The sequence below is a fragment of the Bipolaris sorokiniana genome, assembly GCF_000338995.1.
Source record: "Bipolaris sorokiniana ND90Pr unplaced genomic scaffold COCSAscaffold_2, whole genome shotgun sequence".
In the NCBI taxonomy this organism is placed as follows: domain Eukaryota; kingdom Fungi; phylum Ascomycota; class Dothideomycetes; order Pleosporales; family Pleosporaceae; genus Bipolaris; species Bipolaris sorokiniana.
This window is the reverse complement of record NW_006911896.1, coordinates 2,235,212-2,251,775: the sequence shown is the minus strand read 5'-3', so window position 1 is coordinate 2,251,775 and position 16,564 is coordinate 2,235,212. Positions and strand designations below refer to the sequence as shown.

Here is a 16,564-nt window from a genome sequence, read left to right as displayed (position 1 = left end):
AGAACGTGCGATTGAGCGATTTGCTCGCACTGGCACTCGCACCAAGCGGTGGCGCCAAGGCCGGTACCGAAGCGAGTCGCGTAGCAGCGCTTGTTCGGCGATCTCTGGCTTCAGTATCCCTTTCACGGAGCGATCGGCCTTAGGGCTGGCGTGGGGTAACCCAGATTGGGCCCGTTGGCTGGGACAAGAAACACTTGCTGCGTCGCAATTGGAAATGTGCTGTCGAAAATGCACATGGACATGACGATCTTTGCCCTCGAGCAGCAGACTTCAGGTAGCCTCTATTGCTCTACCAGCGCCTCGCTGCACACCAGGCTTGTTGGGTGGCGCGGGGTCTCTATGTGGTTATCTTTTGCATCATGAAGAAAGCGGCAGCGGGCGTGTCGGTTACGCGGTGAGCGAACGGTTGCTTTGGGGCTTTCACATTGCTCTAGTCACAGCGGCATATTGCCGCAGAGACCCCAGACTTGAGTCGACACAAGGGCAGGGCCGTGCAGAAGACGGTGAGAGGCGTGGTTCTTGGGTGCATTTGTGAGGAAGCGAAAAAGCACAGTGTGAAGGGCTGTCAAGTCCCAGACCGCAAGTGATCGCCCACAAAGCAATTTTCATGTTGAATGCGCGAGCAGGCTGGCTGCCAAAAGAACAAGTTTTTGCAGTGCGACGACGAAGCGTGCATTGGAGACGTGGCAGCGAACAACGGGAGGCGGCGACCCAGGATGAAGCTGTGGTGGTAGTGGGAGTGATGCAGTCACGTGTGCAGGCGAGCAGAGGGGGAAGGCGGAGGGCGGGGGGCGCTAGACAACAACATGTCGAACTGGATGCTGGTACGTATGTAGTAGGTACATGCCCACGCCCATCCATCCACCCACACACGCCTACATACATATGTACACACATACACCTGTACCCGCAATGTTCCTGGGCGACGCCAGCGCCAGTGACGCACAGGACTCACCGTTCGAAACAACTGACCAGCATCAGCGAGGCCCACGCCCATGCAAGAGGCACAAGCACGAGCACGAGGTTGACGGACGAGCAATGGAGAAGAGAGCGCCAGCCAGCCGATCCAGTGCAAGTGTGCGAGAGAAGGATAGTTAACAATACAGCTAGGCTTGCAACGGCAGTAGGGAAGACTCGCCCGCTCCATTGCTCGCCCTGCTCCCTCGCCTGGCTTGCTGGTGAGTGGCTGCAGTGATGACGAGCACAAAGAAGCAACCGCAGGGCCGTACATAGCAGCAGTAGTGCCCGCTCTGGCACGGGCGAAGCGCTGGTAGTGCCAAATGCAAAGGCAAAGGCGACTCGATGGGCGCCTGTTCTGTTTCTGTAAAAACTCGACTCAGCCGCGCCATGATGTTACCTGATGCTGCTGACAGGGCATATCACTGCCTGCGCAAGTAACAAGACGCGAATGGGCTTCGTATCCCTCGCAATGGACGAACTGGGAAGAGCTGAGCCAAGCTCGTGCTGCTGGCAAGGCACATGTCTAGATGGAGACATTGCTGTCCGCGACCCTCCGTCCATACAAGACCGAGGTTTCGTACCGACAAGACAGGACAGGACAGGACAGGACTCGGGCGCCGCTGATCATGGCGTGTAATACTGCCGTATTGCGACAATACATTAATTACGGCTCCGTACTTCGTTTTTTTCTTTTCCGCCCATTCGCCTGGCATGCCTGGTCCGACTTTGTGGCTGACGCGGACCCGGCGCGCCTCTTCCTCACCCACCCACCCCTCCCCGCCGCATGCACGCACCTCCACCTCGACATTCCACCGACTAGTCCGCGGTGTAGATCTTCAGCCTGTATCCCTGCCATCGCTGAGTCTTATCATCAACGCCGTGCAGATACCCCTGGTCGCTCAAACATCTTCTTCCATGGCTAACCGGGACGGGCTCGACCCACCCAGGAGCCTGGCGCTGCATCTACCTGCGAGGCACTAGCTCATGCCGGAACCCTCCCCCAGTTGATGGATTCATCGTCGCTCAAATGCATAGTCAACACGCCCTGTTAGGCATGGCCGCCAGTTGTACCCGCTCTTACATTGTCTACCTCGACACTTACCTGCGCCGCCAGAATTGCCTTTTCCCACGCCAATTCGCTCCCCGTGGTTGTTTTCTGTCTCCCACGTCCTGCTCTCGCTACTGCTACCTCCCCAGCCTGCTTAGCTTGCTGTACAGCACATGTACCACTTGCTCGATTCTTGCTTGACCTTGTCCTTCTCACACCACGGTTAGCGAACGGGCTCTGCAGTCAGCTCCACAGCCATCTTGACACACAGTTTTCGTCTGACGTCCCAACCCCCCAACCCGAAGCGTCTAAGAATCGACCTGACGTTCGCCTTTCCCACCTTAGCCTCTGTCCTCGTCTCCACTCCATGCTCGCCCCATTGTAACACCTACAAGGACCAGCAATCTTCTGAAGCACTCGTCCACTACCCTGCTTGCTTCTTAGCTCACCGTTACCTGCAGCCACATAGGGCCTCCCCGCTTCAGTCCTCGCCACGCTCTTCCACTCGCCTTTTGATGTCCCCGCCTCCATTTTCATCTTTTTTGATCTGTTCCTGAACCTTGGTCCTTTTTATCCCTATCAATACCCCTTCCAAGTCGACCTTGCAGCCATCATCAACAACCCCTTTGTGGCCAACTTCCTCGTAGTACACGCTTTCTTTTTAAGCAGTAGACATTCGAGCCGGATATCCAAAAATGGTCTTCTGTACATATTGTGGACAGTCGTTCACCAGAGACGAGCATCTGGAACGTCACATCCTTACTCGTAAGTCGTTCGTCGTTCTTCATCAACCCAGTAGAATCGTACCAGAAGAAAATTGCACGGGGCTATCGCTAACCACTTTTTGACGAGCAGACACCAATGTAAAGCCATTCAAGTGCTTTACCTGCCATATGAGCTTCGCTCGACGGTACGTCTTCCCAACCATGCTCTTTTCCCGTGCTCTTATCAAAGATTGAGCTGCTGACGTGCCCACAGAGACCTTTTGCAGAGGCATTACACAGTCCACGGCCGTAACCAAAACAACGAAGAAGGTCTTCCACCGCAAGGGATAATACCCAAGTCAGCCGGCCGCACACCCATTGCCTGTAGCAACTGTGCAAAGACGAAGACCAAGTGCGATAAGAAATTCCCTTGCACCCGATGTGCTCAGAGAAACTTGAAATGCACACTGCGTCCCACCAGGCGGGCGTCGAAAGGCGTTCAGCGGGTGGGTGGTCCTGCTGAAGCTGGCAGCGGTGACTCCAGTGAAAGCGGCAGCACCACCGAGAACCAAAACAATTCTGGCAATACTTCTCCCAACCATGAATCTCAACCGCAATCACAACAACCGACTGCCCAGTCTTCTCCTTCTCAGATCCAGTCACGACCTCAGCTTTCCAGTGGCCAGCCTTCATCTCAACGGCAATCTCAATCTCCATCAGCATCTCACTCACGAAACCCATCAATTTCCCAGTCAGTACAGGCGCCATCACACATTAGCCCTGAGGAGAAGGCTCTCCATCTACCGCTTACCAACACACCCCCATTCTTCGACCAGTCACCCTCACACGCACTCTCTCAAACGCCTTCTCTTCTCTCGCCATTGCCCACACCAGTCACTGGCATGAATAGTTTTGTCTCTTCAACGCCCATGTCTGGATACGACGACTTCGTACGGACAGTACGTGACCAGGGTGACAACGAGAGCCCACAGTTCATGATGGATCCATGGCATAACATGCCCATGGATACTGGTTTTGATTCCATGAGACTAGATCCATCACTAATGATGTCGATGGGCATGGACATGTCCATGGGTCCTCCACCGGAAGGCATCCTTGGGATGATACCCGAAATGTCGCCGGCACAAACGTTCGCCCACGCACCAACACCTCGCGTAGACGAATCCTTTTCAGATCTTCAAATTGGTAGTTCTGCCGCAATGTTCTACCCGTCAAATAGACAATCTTCTATAGCAGATGCAGGTGTCCCTGACTTGGGTGCAATCATCGCCGCCCAAGATGGCTGGACCGTGTTCCGTTGTACTCCTTCCATTGCCTCGAGTTCCTGCCCGCGCACTGCGAGGTTAAATCTTGAGCGTCTGGAGCTCAGCCTAAAGAACCACGAAGCGTGGAGTAGCTGGACCCCTTCATGGGATGAATCCGACTTTCAGCAAGGAGGGCGCATAGCAGTATCCAAGTTGCAAGAGTCGACGCGTGACAAGCTCCTTGCCATCACTCAAAGCTTCCTCCACAAGGCTCTTGACATCCACAAAGAAGGAACCAGCACCACGAGTAGCGGTGAGTCTCCTGGCTCAACCGCCTCCCACTCCAACTTTGTTCTTCTGCCACCTGCTCGCGTCCTAGAGTACTTCCTCAAGTCATATGCCAACTCTTTCGAACGCTACTATCCTACCTCTGCGAGGGGAGTGCTGGATACGAATGAGCTGATGCAAAATTACAACGACAAGGCATCAAGTTTGCTCATTCTCATGATGATTGCACAGGGTGCCATGACGATTCCATCGATAGAAGCAAGGTGGTTGACTGGTGGGTTTACCGAAGCCTGTCGCATATCGCTCTTCGATCTCATTGAGAAGAATATTATCATGGCTGGCGACCCCATTGTGTTGCGTGCAGCCCTTCTCTTCACTGTTCAAGCGGCGTGGAGTGGCGACAAGTGGCAGATGGACATTGCCATGGGACAGCGCGGTATGTATTTTTCGATGCTGCGACATTCTGGTATTCTGGATGTTCGCCCGCCGTCAACGCCTCATATGAATGGAACATCGACGACGGACTCGCTGTGGAAGGACTGGCTTCAGCAGGAAAGCCGCAGTCGGTAAGTCTCTGATCTAGTCACATGCCATCACTTACTAATCATAACCCCTAGCCTCATCTACTCCTGGGTCATGGTCGACCAAGACCTGTCACTTTTCCATGACACAGCGCCACTGTTCTCAGTCACCGAGTTTGGCGCTCCCATGCCCGATTCCGATCGTCTGTGGCAAGCGCAAACTGCTTCAGAGTGGTCGGACACGTTCAATCAAGTACACGAGTTTTCCAACGGTTACTCATCCGTGGGCTCAGGAGCGAGGCCACCCAGTCTCCGAGATCTTTTCCGTTACTTCCTGGATGATGAGATTGTTGTCCAAGACGTGCAGGAGATCCACCTTACACCCATGCACTTGCGTCTGCTGCTGCATCCCCTGCAGACCCTTGTATGCCAGTACTGCCAACTCCTCAGTTGCTTCTCCGATAGCGTAGCATCGCGATCGCGCAATCGGGCCCTCACTGCAGCGTCGACGCGCGTGCGTCTAGAAGAAGTGCAAGCGCTGCTGGGTCGCTGGTTCGATCTCGCCCAGCGGTACATGAAGGCCAGCCCAATCTGTCCCATGATGCAAGCCAACCTCGTCATGTTCCACCTCATTAGCATGAATGCTGTATCCAACTTTCCAGAAATAGAGCGTCTTGCGCGCCGCGAAGGCATCGATGGCTCGTACCAGCAGATGTCCTGGATGCATAAGAAGTGTCTATCAGATGTCCAGGAAGCCATTACGCACGCTGGCCAAGTCCTCCGTCTGATCCGCGATATGCCACGAGGGATCCGCCCTCCATGGTGGGCAGGCGCCGTATACCGCGCTGCTCTCATTGTCTGGACTGACTCGCTGATTCAGAAAGAATCGCTGAGCCCTAACCAGCAAAATGCGTATCAGCAACAACCGCCCAACGCTGCGTTCTCAATTGATCGTCTTCCTGCCGATCATCCTACCATACTGCGATACATGTCGCGAAGAGATGGTATTCCTACTCTTACCAAGCGTGACGGTACACCTGTTCCTTTGGACAACGGTTTCGCTGTTCTCTCGCATTGTGTTGATATCATTGATGAGGGTGTCGCTACTAGGTTTTCCGACGGCATCCGTAGCAAGCTGCAGAAGCTTTCGCGCGGTTAGAAGATGCGATAAGTTCTGCCTTTTCCATTTATGTTCCGGCCATATCCTCGCATAGAGCGAGTTGAAGTGTGCTTAGCGGGCGTCTTCGGCGTTGTCTTATCTTCTGTTGTGTCGTTTTTTGTTTTCCAGCACTTAGAAACATGTCACTTCCATCAGTATTCCGCGTCACAGCATACTTTCGAGATGACTGGAAGACGGTATACGCGGTTGGCTTCAGCGTTCGACCGGGCATTCGCAACGGCGTTGTTCTGGCTTCGGGTCTCGGCTTTTTTATTTCGGAATCTGGCTTGGAGGCCTGCTTACACTGGGAACGATTGGCATATCGAATGTCAGTGCTATACAATTAGAATGGGCACGTTAGTAATGTATGGTACATAAACTGGATGATGAATTACACTTACCGAACCTTGAATGAGTATTAATGTCCGCGATGCATGTGTCAAGTGTGACCAGCGATGAGGGGTACCGTGTCGAATGAGAATCAGTGATGATATGGCATCTCCTCTCAATCATGGAGGATTGACGACGGTAAGTAGGCCGACCTTTGCTCTCAATTTAGTTTACTTACGACAAGACATACGTACCAAACAGTATTCCTTCAGCCAGACAATGCATCTTCCTCTTCCATCTTATCAGATGCGGTGAATGTTCGTTGGTACCAGTGAAGTATAGACCAGTGTCGATTCTCTTTGGTGGGAAAAGCTGACCATGTTCATTTGCCTGGACCATCCATCCTCCTCTTCTTGCATCTCATTCGTAGACGCGGGAATGCTTCGACGAATTTTTGATCAATCGGTATCGTCCTCCACAAAAGGAATGGCCAGTCAAGCTGATCACTCCCTCATTGCACTCTTATACCTCCTCGTTTGTTCATTCGCCCACACCCTCAACTGAACCGTTCCGTCCTAGATCATCTGCAAACATGCCTTTTGAGTGTTATTTTCTTTTTCTTTGGCGTTCACTTGTTTCAGATACATGTTGGCCAAGCATGGGGCGCGTTGGTGGTTCACGAATGGTAATTGGTGTCTTAGGTAGTTGTGAGGCTTTCCATGGCTGGCGGGGTCGAACAAAAGACGCGTGCGGTATCGTATGTGGGTATGGCGAGACCGGCAGTGGCGGCGGGGTGTTCCTTCTCAGCCGTCTGAACAGATGAGGTAGGCATTTTGATCAGTCTCTGGGATATCGTCGATACTGGGATTCGGATCACGGTTTGGCAGTGAACTGACTAGCAGCACGGGGTATATAATCCAGCAAAGGATCGGTGAAAAGGGGTGAGCAAGACACTTGGGCTCCGGACAAAGAACCCTACCTGCAACCTCTTCACCCCTCTTCTCAAAGCGTTAGTGATGAGACACTTGTGTGGAGCATAATGCGAGGCAAGGCGTCATAAGGCACGTCCCCCCTCCGCCCCCCTTCGATCCTTTACCTAGATCATCTTTCGCCTCTCCTCTTCCCGGATGCTACGCTACGCTACTTACTCGGGTACACACGTCGTCACACCATTAAGACACCCGCCTCATCCCTCCACTACCCCAGTCAGCAAGCTTTCCGGATAACTTGGACCAACGCCCGTATTGGTCATTTGCAAAGAAACCCAACCAACTGGATAGTACAACCACCCGCCCACTTGATGTCGGCCAACTCTCTGGGAAACTGCAGATCGGAGAATGCCCATGTCATTCACCGGACGCGGCACCAATCTACACTACACACTTTTACTGGGTATATCTAGTTAATTACGGGTTTTATATGCAGTAATGATGTTCCGGTGTCAACCAGAATGGTATGCAGAGAGAATAAATCCCCCCGGAGGGCAACAGACAACCTGTACTTTGCTGCATGAAGCCTGCTTTTGGCATCAAAGCTTACGCGTTCAAAAATCATCCTGGGATACGCTGGCCAAATTCAAAGCTGACTGGCTGTTTTTTTCCTCTTGCGTCCAATGACCACGCGTCTTTTCAAGTTCACGCCTGGGTATTCCCTCTGACGTCGTTCTTCGTGTACAAATTGCCCAGCACGCCCCCCACACACCTAGAGACATGAAATCAGTTAACGCCGCCTCCTCATAAAATAGCGAGCAGCAAAAAACGCCATACACAATTTCGTCACTCTGCCTTCTCTTTCTCTCTCTTGCACGCTAAATAACCCACGACAACAAAACGCCAAGGCCACGGCTGCCCGCATTGCAATCCCCGTAGTACATACGGTACGTATTCTAGCCAACATGACAACAAAGAAGAAAAGAAGCGAACACGCAGAACGCCCACCGGCCCGCCCTCACTCATCGGTTATTTCCCGTTTTCAATCTCCGACGGACAGAGAGAAAGAGAGGGAGAAAAGAGGACTAACGTCCTGCATCTCAGATTCCTAGGCTCAAGCAAGAAAATTTACTACCAGTCAGGCATCCAACGCCATAAAGCCCGTATTTCCCCCACTTTTCTACTATTCCCCCATCTCCCCACCTCTTTCCACGAGATGAAATGAGAAAAGAAAATATAGTAGTAGTAAACAAACGGTCGGCAAGTCGGACATTACTCCCACCGTCCTCCGCCGCCGCCGTTTGCCCAGCCTGGTCCAGCCCAGCTACCATCCGTGCCCAACCCTCCCCCTCCTTCCTTTCCCAGAAGACCGAAGATAACATGAATCATAAATTCCTACGAGTAAAGCACAAGCGAAACGTGCGTACGTACATTCGTATCCCAACACCTCCATTCCTCTCTCCGCTACTGTTTCTACTCCTACCCAAAAAGGAGTTAGTAGGTACACGTAAAGGGATAGTATCGGCACAAAGCAGACGTAAGGTATGTCCTGCCCCCAACCCCAACCCCGGCGCAGATCGCTGCGGTTTTGCCCGCCCCGCGGGCTAGCCGAGGCTGTGCGCATGGGTTTGGGCGTGTTGGTGAACGGAGTACCGGCGGCGCATTTCGGGTGGTGTCCGAATGGGCCGTTGTTTGGAAGTGCGGAGAAGAGCAAGACCAAGACCAAGGCAAGGGCGTTGGTAGGTCACGTATTACACAGCTTTTTTCATATATACCCTCATTGTAAGGGTATATGGGTTATCAAGTGGGATGGTAAGGATGGTAAGTGTACACGATGGCATACCAGTGCATGGGTAAACGGGTATATACGGTGATCGACTCCGGGATATACCTGTTACAGGATGATGGGTACGCAGGGGAATGAATCGTGAACTGTGTTGATCGGTGGAACCCTCGTTTTTTCTTGCTCTCTTTGTAAAGAATTGGGGGAGAGTGTGCTACGGGTGGAGGGGGGGCGAAAGTATCTTGGTTATGTAGCATGCATGACACCACGAAGACGTTGGGTGAGACGTTTTTTGGGAGTACAGCCGCTTTCAACGGGGGGGCGGAGCTGGCTCAACTTGTGTGTGTGCAATTTGACAATGGTGAGGCGGTTTTCTTACTGGTTGGTGGATGAATTGTTGTTGCTAGAAAAGTGATGCAGTGCAACGGGCAAGTCGTTTGCGTGCTACGTAGAGTACGGTCTGGTAAGACATGGTACAAAAGCCAATATGTGTTTGCCATCGTCTTAAATGATATCCTGTATTACACCACATGCACACAAAGTGCTCTTTACTCCCTTTTTGGGTCCTTCATATTATGGTATACCCTATGTCATCTTTTGTAGTCATCAGCCTTTACGCATGCTTCTGCGCCAGAGCCTGTCTACAAGGTTGTGGATACTTCCGCGGATCCTGCAGCGAGATGTTGACGGTATCCACGTCGAAGTGACATGTTCCCGCGTGATGGCTACGTGTGGTATACGCTCGAGAACCAATGGCATCCCTGAGGATAATCGCAGTGTCGAGGCCGTTGTATTGCTGTCGTCAAAATAACACACATCCAGTGACGGCATCTGGACACCAACCAAACGTGAGATAAAGATTGCCAGCCACGTCACGTAGCATGCCCATCAACTTTCCCACCATCTCCCATGCGTCTGTAATCTGGATGAAAACAATCCAGCCCAATCTCCGTACCACTAAGCTCTCGTGGTCCCTCGTATTCGAGCGCAATCCCAATATACACACATGAACCCAATAACTCAAAATAGGCGTTAGTAGTAAGAACCCGAGTATCGAAAAAGGGATGCTGTCAGCAATCCGAAAACCATAATCATTCACCAGCATACAGCGTGCTGAAGACATGAAGTGAGGTGGACATGCACGGACGAGGGGGGGGGGGGGTGGAGTTGGCCTACAAACCCGCGGATCCCCGCCATGGGCCCGCCGCCGGCATCGCTACTAGCTGCTAGCTAGTCCACCCAGCACTTTTTCGACTGCATTGCGACACCAAGGGCTGTAGAGAGGAGAAACAATCACCGTTGCCGAATTGCACGACTCTCGCGCCTTTTGCCGGGGCCCTTTGATCCGAATACCAAGAGTTCGCTGGTGTGAACGGCGGCCTATCAGCATGAATGCATGGGGAGCCATGAGCTTGTGTTTTGAACAGTTCTCTGGTTTGAGGGCACTACTACTGGGGAAGCATGATGCCGGGTCTTGGTGAGCTTACCGGACTACCACTACATGGCGGTTTGCGATGATCACATGACATTGTCAGCAGTAGGATTTTCAGGGCTGTACTGGTGGGAGACGGCGGACCCTTGATGGATGCGTGGCTCATGTACACTAAGACAATGCCTCGATAACGGAGTCCCGTAGACTGCAGAGGTTAGATGCTACGATCCTACAGGGCTGTCGCACCAGGGAACACGAAGTTTTCCCCACTTCCGTCTGGACAATCTGAAAGAGAGAGTGTCACATATCGCGATTACTCTACAATTCACTCTCAAACATGATCCACAATTACCGCTTTCTAAGAAACGCTGTTTCTATTTCCGTATGACAAGAATAGTCTTGATTCATAGAGTAATAGAAGTGCTAGTAGAAACTTTGGTGTTGCGTGTATCGGGGGGCCTGATCCACCATCCAATGAGAAAACAGACATCCCATCTTTCGCACTTCGGCCCCTCCTCCCGGACTTTGTGCCCTGAGGCTCAGGCTCTCCTACGGGGACTTGTCACCACGGAACCGCGCGCGGGCGCAGGTACACTCGCAGTTTCAGCCCTAGGACCCACGAGCCTTGGGGGCGAGAGCGATGTGCCGGACCCGGGAGGGCAGTGAGATGGTGGTGGTGGTGGTGGGGGAAAAACAGTAGCAGCTGGGTGATGGAGGGGGAAACAGCGACGGTTCTTTGCAATGGAGAGCAGAGGTACCTCATGGCCAAAGGCCTTTTTTGTTCCGCCTGGAGTTCCGGATGGCAAACTGGGAGGTATATATGAGGCATTGTTTGACCGTAGAAACAGAATATCATCACATCATCGACAGCTTCTCTTCTCTACAGCTTTACTACAACAACAACAATAGACTTTTGTCTTTCATCACCAAATCGACACATTTACAATGGCCAACATCGAGCAAACATGGAGCCTCGCCGGCAAGGTCGCCGTCGTCACCGGCTCAGGTAAGACATCATTAGCAATGAACAGTATACCTCGTTCATCAAGCTGACCAAATCACCTTCAGGCCGCGGTATCGGGAAGGCCATGGCCATTGAGCTCGCCAAGCGCGGTGCCAAAGTAGCCGTCAACTACGCCAACGCCGTCGAGGGCGCCGAGCAAGTTGTCAAGGAGATCAAGGCCCTCGGCAACGGCTCCGACGCCCACGCCTTCAAGGCCAACGTCGGCAACGTCGAGGAGTCAGAGAAGCTCATGGACGACGTCGTCAAGCACTTTGGCAAGCTCGACATTTGCTGCTCAAACTCTGGTGTTGTGTCTTTCGGCCACTTCAAGGATGTCACCCCCGAGGAGTTCGACCGTGTCTTCACCATCAACACTCGTGGTCAGTTCTTCGTTGCCAAGGCTGCGTACAAGCGCATGGAGATGGGTGGCCGTATTATCCTCATGGGATCCATCACCGGTCAGGCAAAGGGTGTCCCCAAGCACGCTGTCTACTCTGGCTCAAAGGGTGCTATTGAGACTTTCACCAGGTGCATGGCTATCGGTAAGTCGATTCTGCCTCCAAACTTCGGGTAATCACGTACTAATCATATATTCAGATGCTGGTGAGAAGAGGGTCACTGTCAACTGCGTTGCTCCCGGTGGCATCAAGACCGACATGTACCACGCTGTGTGCCGTGAGTACATTCCCAACGGTGACCAGCTCTCCGACGACCAGGTCGACGAGTACGCCTGCACATGGTCCCCCCACAACCGTGTTGGTCAGCCAATAGACATTGCCCGCGTCGTCTGCTTCCTGGCTTCTCAGGATGGTGACTGGGTTAACGGAAAGGTCATTGGCATTGACGGTGCTGCTTGCATGTAAGCGGCTTTGGTTAGTGCTAGAGCATGATCTCTCTCTCTCTTTTTTCCTTTCCAAATGTTTTAAGCTGGCATGTATCGGCGTTCTTCTCCATAGAAGAAATGAAACTTTTAATCTCCCATTGCATCTCAATCTTGCCTTGTGACGTGGTCCTGTTTGATTCGTTTCATCAACTCATCTCCACATTCTAATAGGAAAACTAAATGTCAGTTTAGGGAATCACAGCTTCCTTACTCTAAAAAGCTGCCATCTTGAACAAGACAGATCTATATTTAAACCTAGGTTTCCCACCTCTAGGCACTCTTTTGCATACCCATACAGTATAGATCTGTACACACACCCGTCACATGATCAGTGATACCCCCGCCCACTAGGCGCCTTTACACTTCCACTTGAGAAGGTAGCCTTGTACTTATTGTCCATGACCTTCATCCTCTGTTTGCTCTCAATTCCAGTGCGGTCGGTTGTAGGCTGTGCGGCCATGAAGCTATCAAACTCATCATCTTGCGAGTCACCCTCTCCTGGCTCGCTGTCGTCCTCGTCTGCAGGAAGTCCATTCTTTGGCAAAGGCTCAGTCACGGGTATACGTTTGGGTGCTTTCTTCTCATCCTCGTCCTCGTCATCTTCGTCCTTTTTTGTAGGATTGGCAAACGGCTTGGAGGCAAGCACACGGCGCCTCAGTTCTGCCATTTCTTCTTCGTCATCCGAGGACTCCGGGATGTTGTAGGGGTTCCTGGGATCGATCTTGTTCTCTTCTTCGTCGTCATCCTCGCCACTCTCTCCATCCTCGTCGTCATCGTCTTCATCCGACTCGTCAATAACACGCCTGTTCATGTTTCCCCCCGCCCACTCATCTTCCTCAGCACCTTCCTCCTTTTCAGTCCTGCTTGTATTGTATTCACGCTCAATCTTCTCCAGCCATACCTCCTCGGCTTTCTTGATCTGCTCTTCATTTTCGCACGCCAGGTAGCGTTTAAGCAAAGCGGCGTTAATATCCAAGAATGCCTGGCCGTACGAGAAGGTCGACAAGATCGATTCAGCCCACTCGGGGTGGCCACAAATATAAAAACACGCCGCCAACGCTTCGACGCAATTCAGTCGCCATGGCCGGCCGTAGTTGGTAGGGTTTGCCGCAACAAGGTAAGGGAGTAGGCGTTCGCATTTGCCGCCTATCCTGCCAAAAGGCACCTCGTCTATCCTGTTCCAGCTCGCTTCCACTACAGCAGCGCCATATTGCTCCAACAATTCCTTGTCCTCGCGACTTATTATCTTCTTTGCCTTTGGGCTCACCACCACTCCTGCGAACTTCTGCCCCACATGCAATTCGCGCATCATGCCTAGGCGCATGAGCCTCTTACCCGAACAACGTTTCGCATCGCAGTGGCCGAGATCCCAGCATGCGGCCTTGAATTCAGGCTTAGCAGACCTTGGGTTGGCGGTGTCATTCTCCTCTTCGTCTGAGGCGCGGCGCGGGCGAGGCGCAGGGCGTGCTTTGGCGGGGTTCTTGAACTTGTTGTTGCCCTTGAAATCTTTCTTATGGCGAACCATCTTGGCTTGTGAGAGTTTGAAATTTGAGGTAGAGTGGCGAGTCTGATTTGTGACGAATGAGTGGACAAGGTCGGAGGGGCAAGGGTGTGGAATAACTTTGTAATCGATAAGTGGCGCTAGCGTGGTGACGTCGTTCACACTTGTCGATGACCTACAGAGTACCACGCAACTAACAAAATAGGATATTATGAGCTGAAGGATATCTTTTCAGAGCAAGCCAAACTTTGTTTTCACCACCCCCACTGTGAAAGCCCAGGTAAGCGCCCTTCGCAAAGCAACAACGCATCTTTTCTATCACAATGGCTATGGAACTCCAAGGCTCGTAATCTCACCCATCTCGTTTTTCTGCTGTCCTCCAAGAGAGTACGAAGCCTTCCATCTCATCTTCACATTATTTCCCGAACCTCTTTGGACGTTGTTCACGCGTATGTTTTGTGTGATGCCGAACTTCTGGTTGGGCCCGAGATTGACGCCTGATTGGGGTTCAAGCTGGAGTTGGGCACCCTAAGATTTGTTTAGCAAACTGCAAAAGGTCAGAGCTCATGGTTAAATTTTACCTTTGAGGCAGCCACTTGGAACGTCAAGCCAGAGACTGGCAAAGGAGTATTGTTGGATATCCGTGATTGGATCAGCAGGACTGTATCTGTTTCTCTCGAAATGTTGAAAAGAACGTTGATGCTTGTGTTAGTGACGGTCAATTCCTTAGAGGTATCAGGTACAGATGAAGCAAAATCCCACTCGTCGTCGTCATTAGCGGCATCCGTGCTTTGTGCGAGGTTTGCTGCCGGCGCAGCGGCGACGCCACCGCCTAGTAGATCAACCGCACCAGAAGTGGCAGCTGGCGGCTTAACTGATTGTTGATACTGGAAGGGTGAGGCTTGTCGAGGGGTAGAAGCGAGAGCAGCAAATGGGTCTGGTGTGCGGGCCGGCTGCGGGGGAGGAGTTGAAAAGGAAGATGGAGGGGGCGATGCGACTTGCGATTGAGTTGACTTTGGTCCTGCATTGAAGAGATCGGTTATGGCTTGGTTGGTTGCCTTTTGCGGGGCCGCCATGCCAGATAGACCAAGAACTGAGAAATGTTAGTAATTGTAACCAAGAATTCAAATAGATCCGCTTACCTGAGCCATTTGAACCGCCCAGAGCTATGCTACCAGATTGTCCGTAAGATTCTCCACTCAATGACAAGCCCAATAAATCATCTTCAAGTGCGTTACCTGCAGCTGGCGCTTGCTGCTGAGCCTGTGATGATCCTCCTGCTTGTGGTGTAGGTTCCGGATCTCCAAAATCAATCAGGTTTAATGTGTTGTTGGGACCTTGAGATACTCCAGCACCACTGCGACCAAGCGTTCCCTGAGGGATGTTGTTTGCTGCTTCGATATCTCCCTTTTTGAAAAGCTTGTATCTCTGTATCGTCCGGTGTATACTGTCATTGATCTCGAAGAGTTTCGCCACAGCCTCGTGATCCTCGGAGTCCTCCTCGCACATCTTCTGGATTTTAGGTTGCGCATTCTGAAGGGCATTGGCCAGCTCCTGCCACGGGTTAGCCAAACAACGGCCACCATATACCGCCATCGTTGCGGACATACTTCAAAAACATCTCCCTCTTTGATCTGATCGCCTGGCTTGTAGCCTTGCAGCATTTCCTCTAGGATTCTAGCTTTTTGTTGTATCTTGCCAACCTCTTCGGCAGCCTTTGCCCGCCAATCGGTCTTGTTTCGTGTATCGTATCCGGCCATGACTTTCATGAGCTTGTTGGCTTCCTGCAGGTCTGCAGGTCCACCCCGACGGATCAATTCTTGCAGTTTTGCGGATTGCGCCTCCCGTTCTTCCTCTGCCATCTCTTCTGCTGACCGGAGGTTCTACGCATCGTCAGAAATACGAGACTATCACGAGCAATTTCATGCACATACATCGCTCGGATTGAGCACTGCAGCGTCTTCTTTGCGAACTTCAGGGAAGATGTATCCCTTATAACTTAGCAGCCTATGCATATCCCTTATGAAGCCCAGGTCGTCCTTGTAGCGCGACGTTTGGCATATGGTTTGCCGCCATTCTTCTATGAGCTCGAGAATCTTGTTCTGCACTCGCGACGAGTGGATAGGCGGACGTTCGGGAAAGCGGCGGACAAGTTCGTTGAGGAATTCCTTGGTACTGATCTGGAGGTGGAAAGGATAGCCGCAATTCTTGACACATATGTCGAGGAGCTGTGTTATGGTGAGCTATGCTGTTTTAAAGCGGGGCATCATAGGCATACGTTGAGCGCGAGGAGGGCGACATTCTGATTGCGGTGATTGACATAGTGTACAATTGTGACAGCCGCTTCTCGGGGCCTGGAAAGTCATTAGGATTGCGCTTGTGTAGTGGTGGGGTGTCTCCGATCCTACGCTGTGCCTTTCTTACTATTGATCAGGTCGGTGATCTCGAGATTCAGGGCCAGATTGGGCTCAAAGTTTTGCGGGTCACATGCTTGCACTGCGCCTCTTGTATCAGCATCATCCACATAGGTGCGGCATTTGTTGCGTACATATATAGCGTTGCAGTTGTGAAGTCGGTGCATCTCCGTATATGCCGTAGCGATCGCGGGTTGCCATGCGCGCAGACGCTGCCTCCATTGCGCCGCGGGGCAAGTTTAAAAATGAGACGTCGAGTCAATAGCGGCGGGTAATTCGGAAACTCAGATGTGTTCGGGCGCGTCTGCGGTATCCGGTGGAATCGATATCGTGTACACAGAGAT

At 52.1% G+C, this 16,564-nt stretch overlaps 6 protein-coding genes across 6 annotated transcripts; 4 read left to right on the top strand and 2 right to left on the bottom strand.

Annotated features, from left to right (window-relative positions):
• The first annotated feature begins 463 nt into the window (after positions 1 to 463).
• Positions 464 to 1,341, top strand: COCSADRAFT_275095 (uncharacterized protein). Its single transcript, XM_007698019.1, has one exon. The coding sequence runs from the start codon at positions 608 to 610 to the stop codon at positions 1,193 to 1,195; it is 588 nt and encodes a 195-aa protein (XP_007696209.1). The 5' UTR covers positions 464 to 607; the 3' UTR covers positions 1,196 to 1,341.
• Positions 1,342 to 2,722: 1,381 nt separating this feature from the next.
• On the top strand, positions 2,723 to 6,281 carry COCSADRAFT_33541 (uncharacterized protein). The gene is made up of 4 exons (XM_007697379.1): positions 2,723 to 2,773; positions 2,864 to 2,918; positions 2,987 to 4,831; positions 4,883 to 6,281. Exons 2-4 carry the CDS (start codon positions 2,902 to 2,904, stop codon positions 5,943 to 5,945), a joined length of 2,925 nt encoding a protein of 974 aa, XP_007695569.1. The 5' UTR covers positions 2,723 to 2,773; positions 2,864 to 2,901; the 3' UTR covers positions 5,946 to 6,281.
• A 2,046-nt stretch (positions 6,282 to 8,327) lies between these two features.
• Positions 8,328 to 9,300, top strand: COCSADRAFT_275220 (uncharacterized protein). The gene has a single exon (XM_007698018.1). The coding sequence runs from the start codon at positions 8,426 to 8,428 to the stop codon at positions 8,810 to 8,812; it is 387 nt and encodes a 128-aa protein (XP_007696208.1). The 5' UTR covers positions 8,328 to 8,425; the 3' UTR covers positions 8,813 to 9,300.
• Positions 9,301 to 11,225: 1,925 nt separating this feature from the next.
• COCSADRAFT_275042 (uncharacterized protein) lies at positions 11,226 to 12,412 on the top strand. Its single transcript, XM_007698017.1, has 3 exons — positions 11,226 to 11,425; positions 11,488 to 11,964; positions 12,020 to 12,412. Exons 1-3 carry the CDS (start codon positions 11,365 to 11,367, stop codon positions 12,283 to 12,285), a joined length of 804 nt encoding a protein of 267 aa, XP_007696207.1. The 5' UTR covers positions 11,226 to 11,364; the 3' UTR covers positions 12,286 to 12,412.
• Position 12,413: 1 nt separating this feature from the next.
• Positions 12,414 to 13,897, bottom strand: COCSADRAFT_275043 (uncharacterized protein). The gene has a single exon (XM_007698016.1). The coding sequence runs from the start codon at positions 13,828 to 13,830 to the stop codon at positions 12,634 to 12,636; it is 1,197 nt and encodes a 398-aa protein (XP_007696206.1). The 5' UTR covers positions 13,831 to 13,897; the 3' UTR covers positions 12,414 to 12,633.
• Positions 13,898 to 13,906: 9 nt separating this feature from the next.
• Positions 13,907 to 16,562, bottom strand: COCSADRAFT_109430 (uncharacterized protein). The gene is made up of 8 exons (XM_007698015.1): positions 16,355 to 16,562; positions 16,215 to 16,302; positions 16,085 to 16,160; positions 15,741 to 16,034; positions 15,417 to 15,689; positions 14,949 to 15,360; positions 14,388 to 14,899; positions 13,907 to 14,334 (listed from the first exon to the last, which is right to left on the bottom strand). Exons 1-8 carry the CDS (start codon positions 16,440 to 16,442, stop codon positions 14,134 to 14,136), a joined length of 1,944 nt encoding a protein of 647 aa, XP_007696205.1. The 5' UTR covers positions 16,443 to 16,562; the 3' UTR covers positions 13,907 to 14,133.
• Between the last annotated feature and the right edge of the window lie 2 nt (positions 16,563 to 16,564).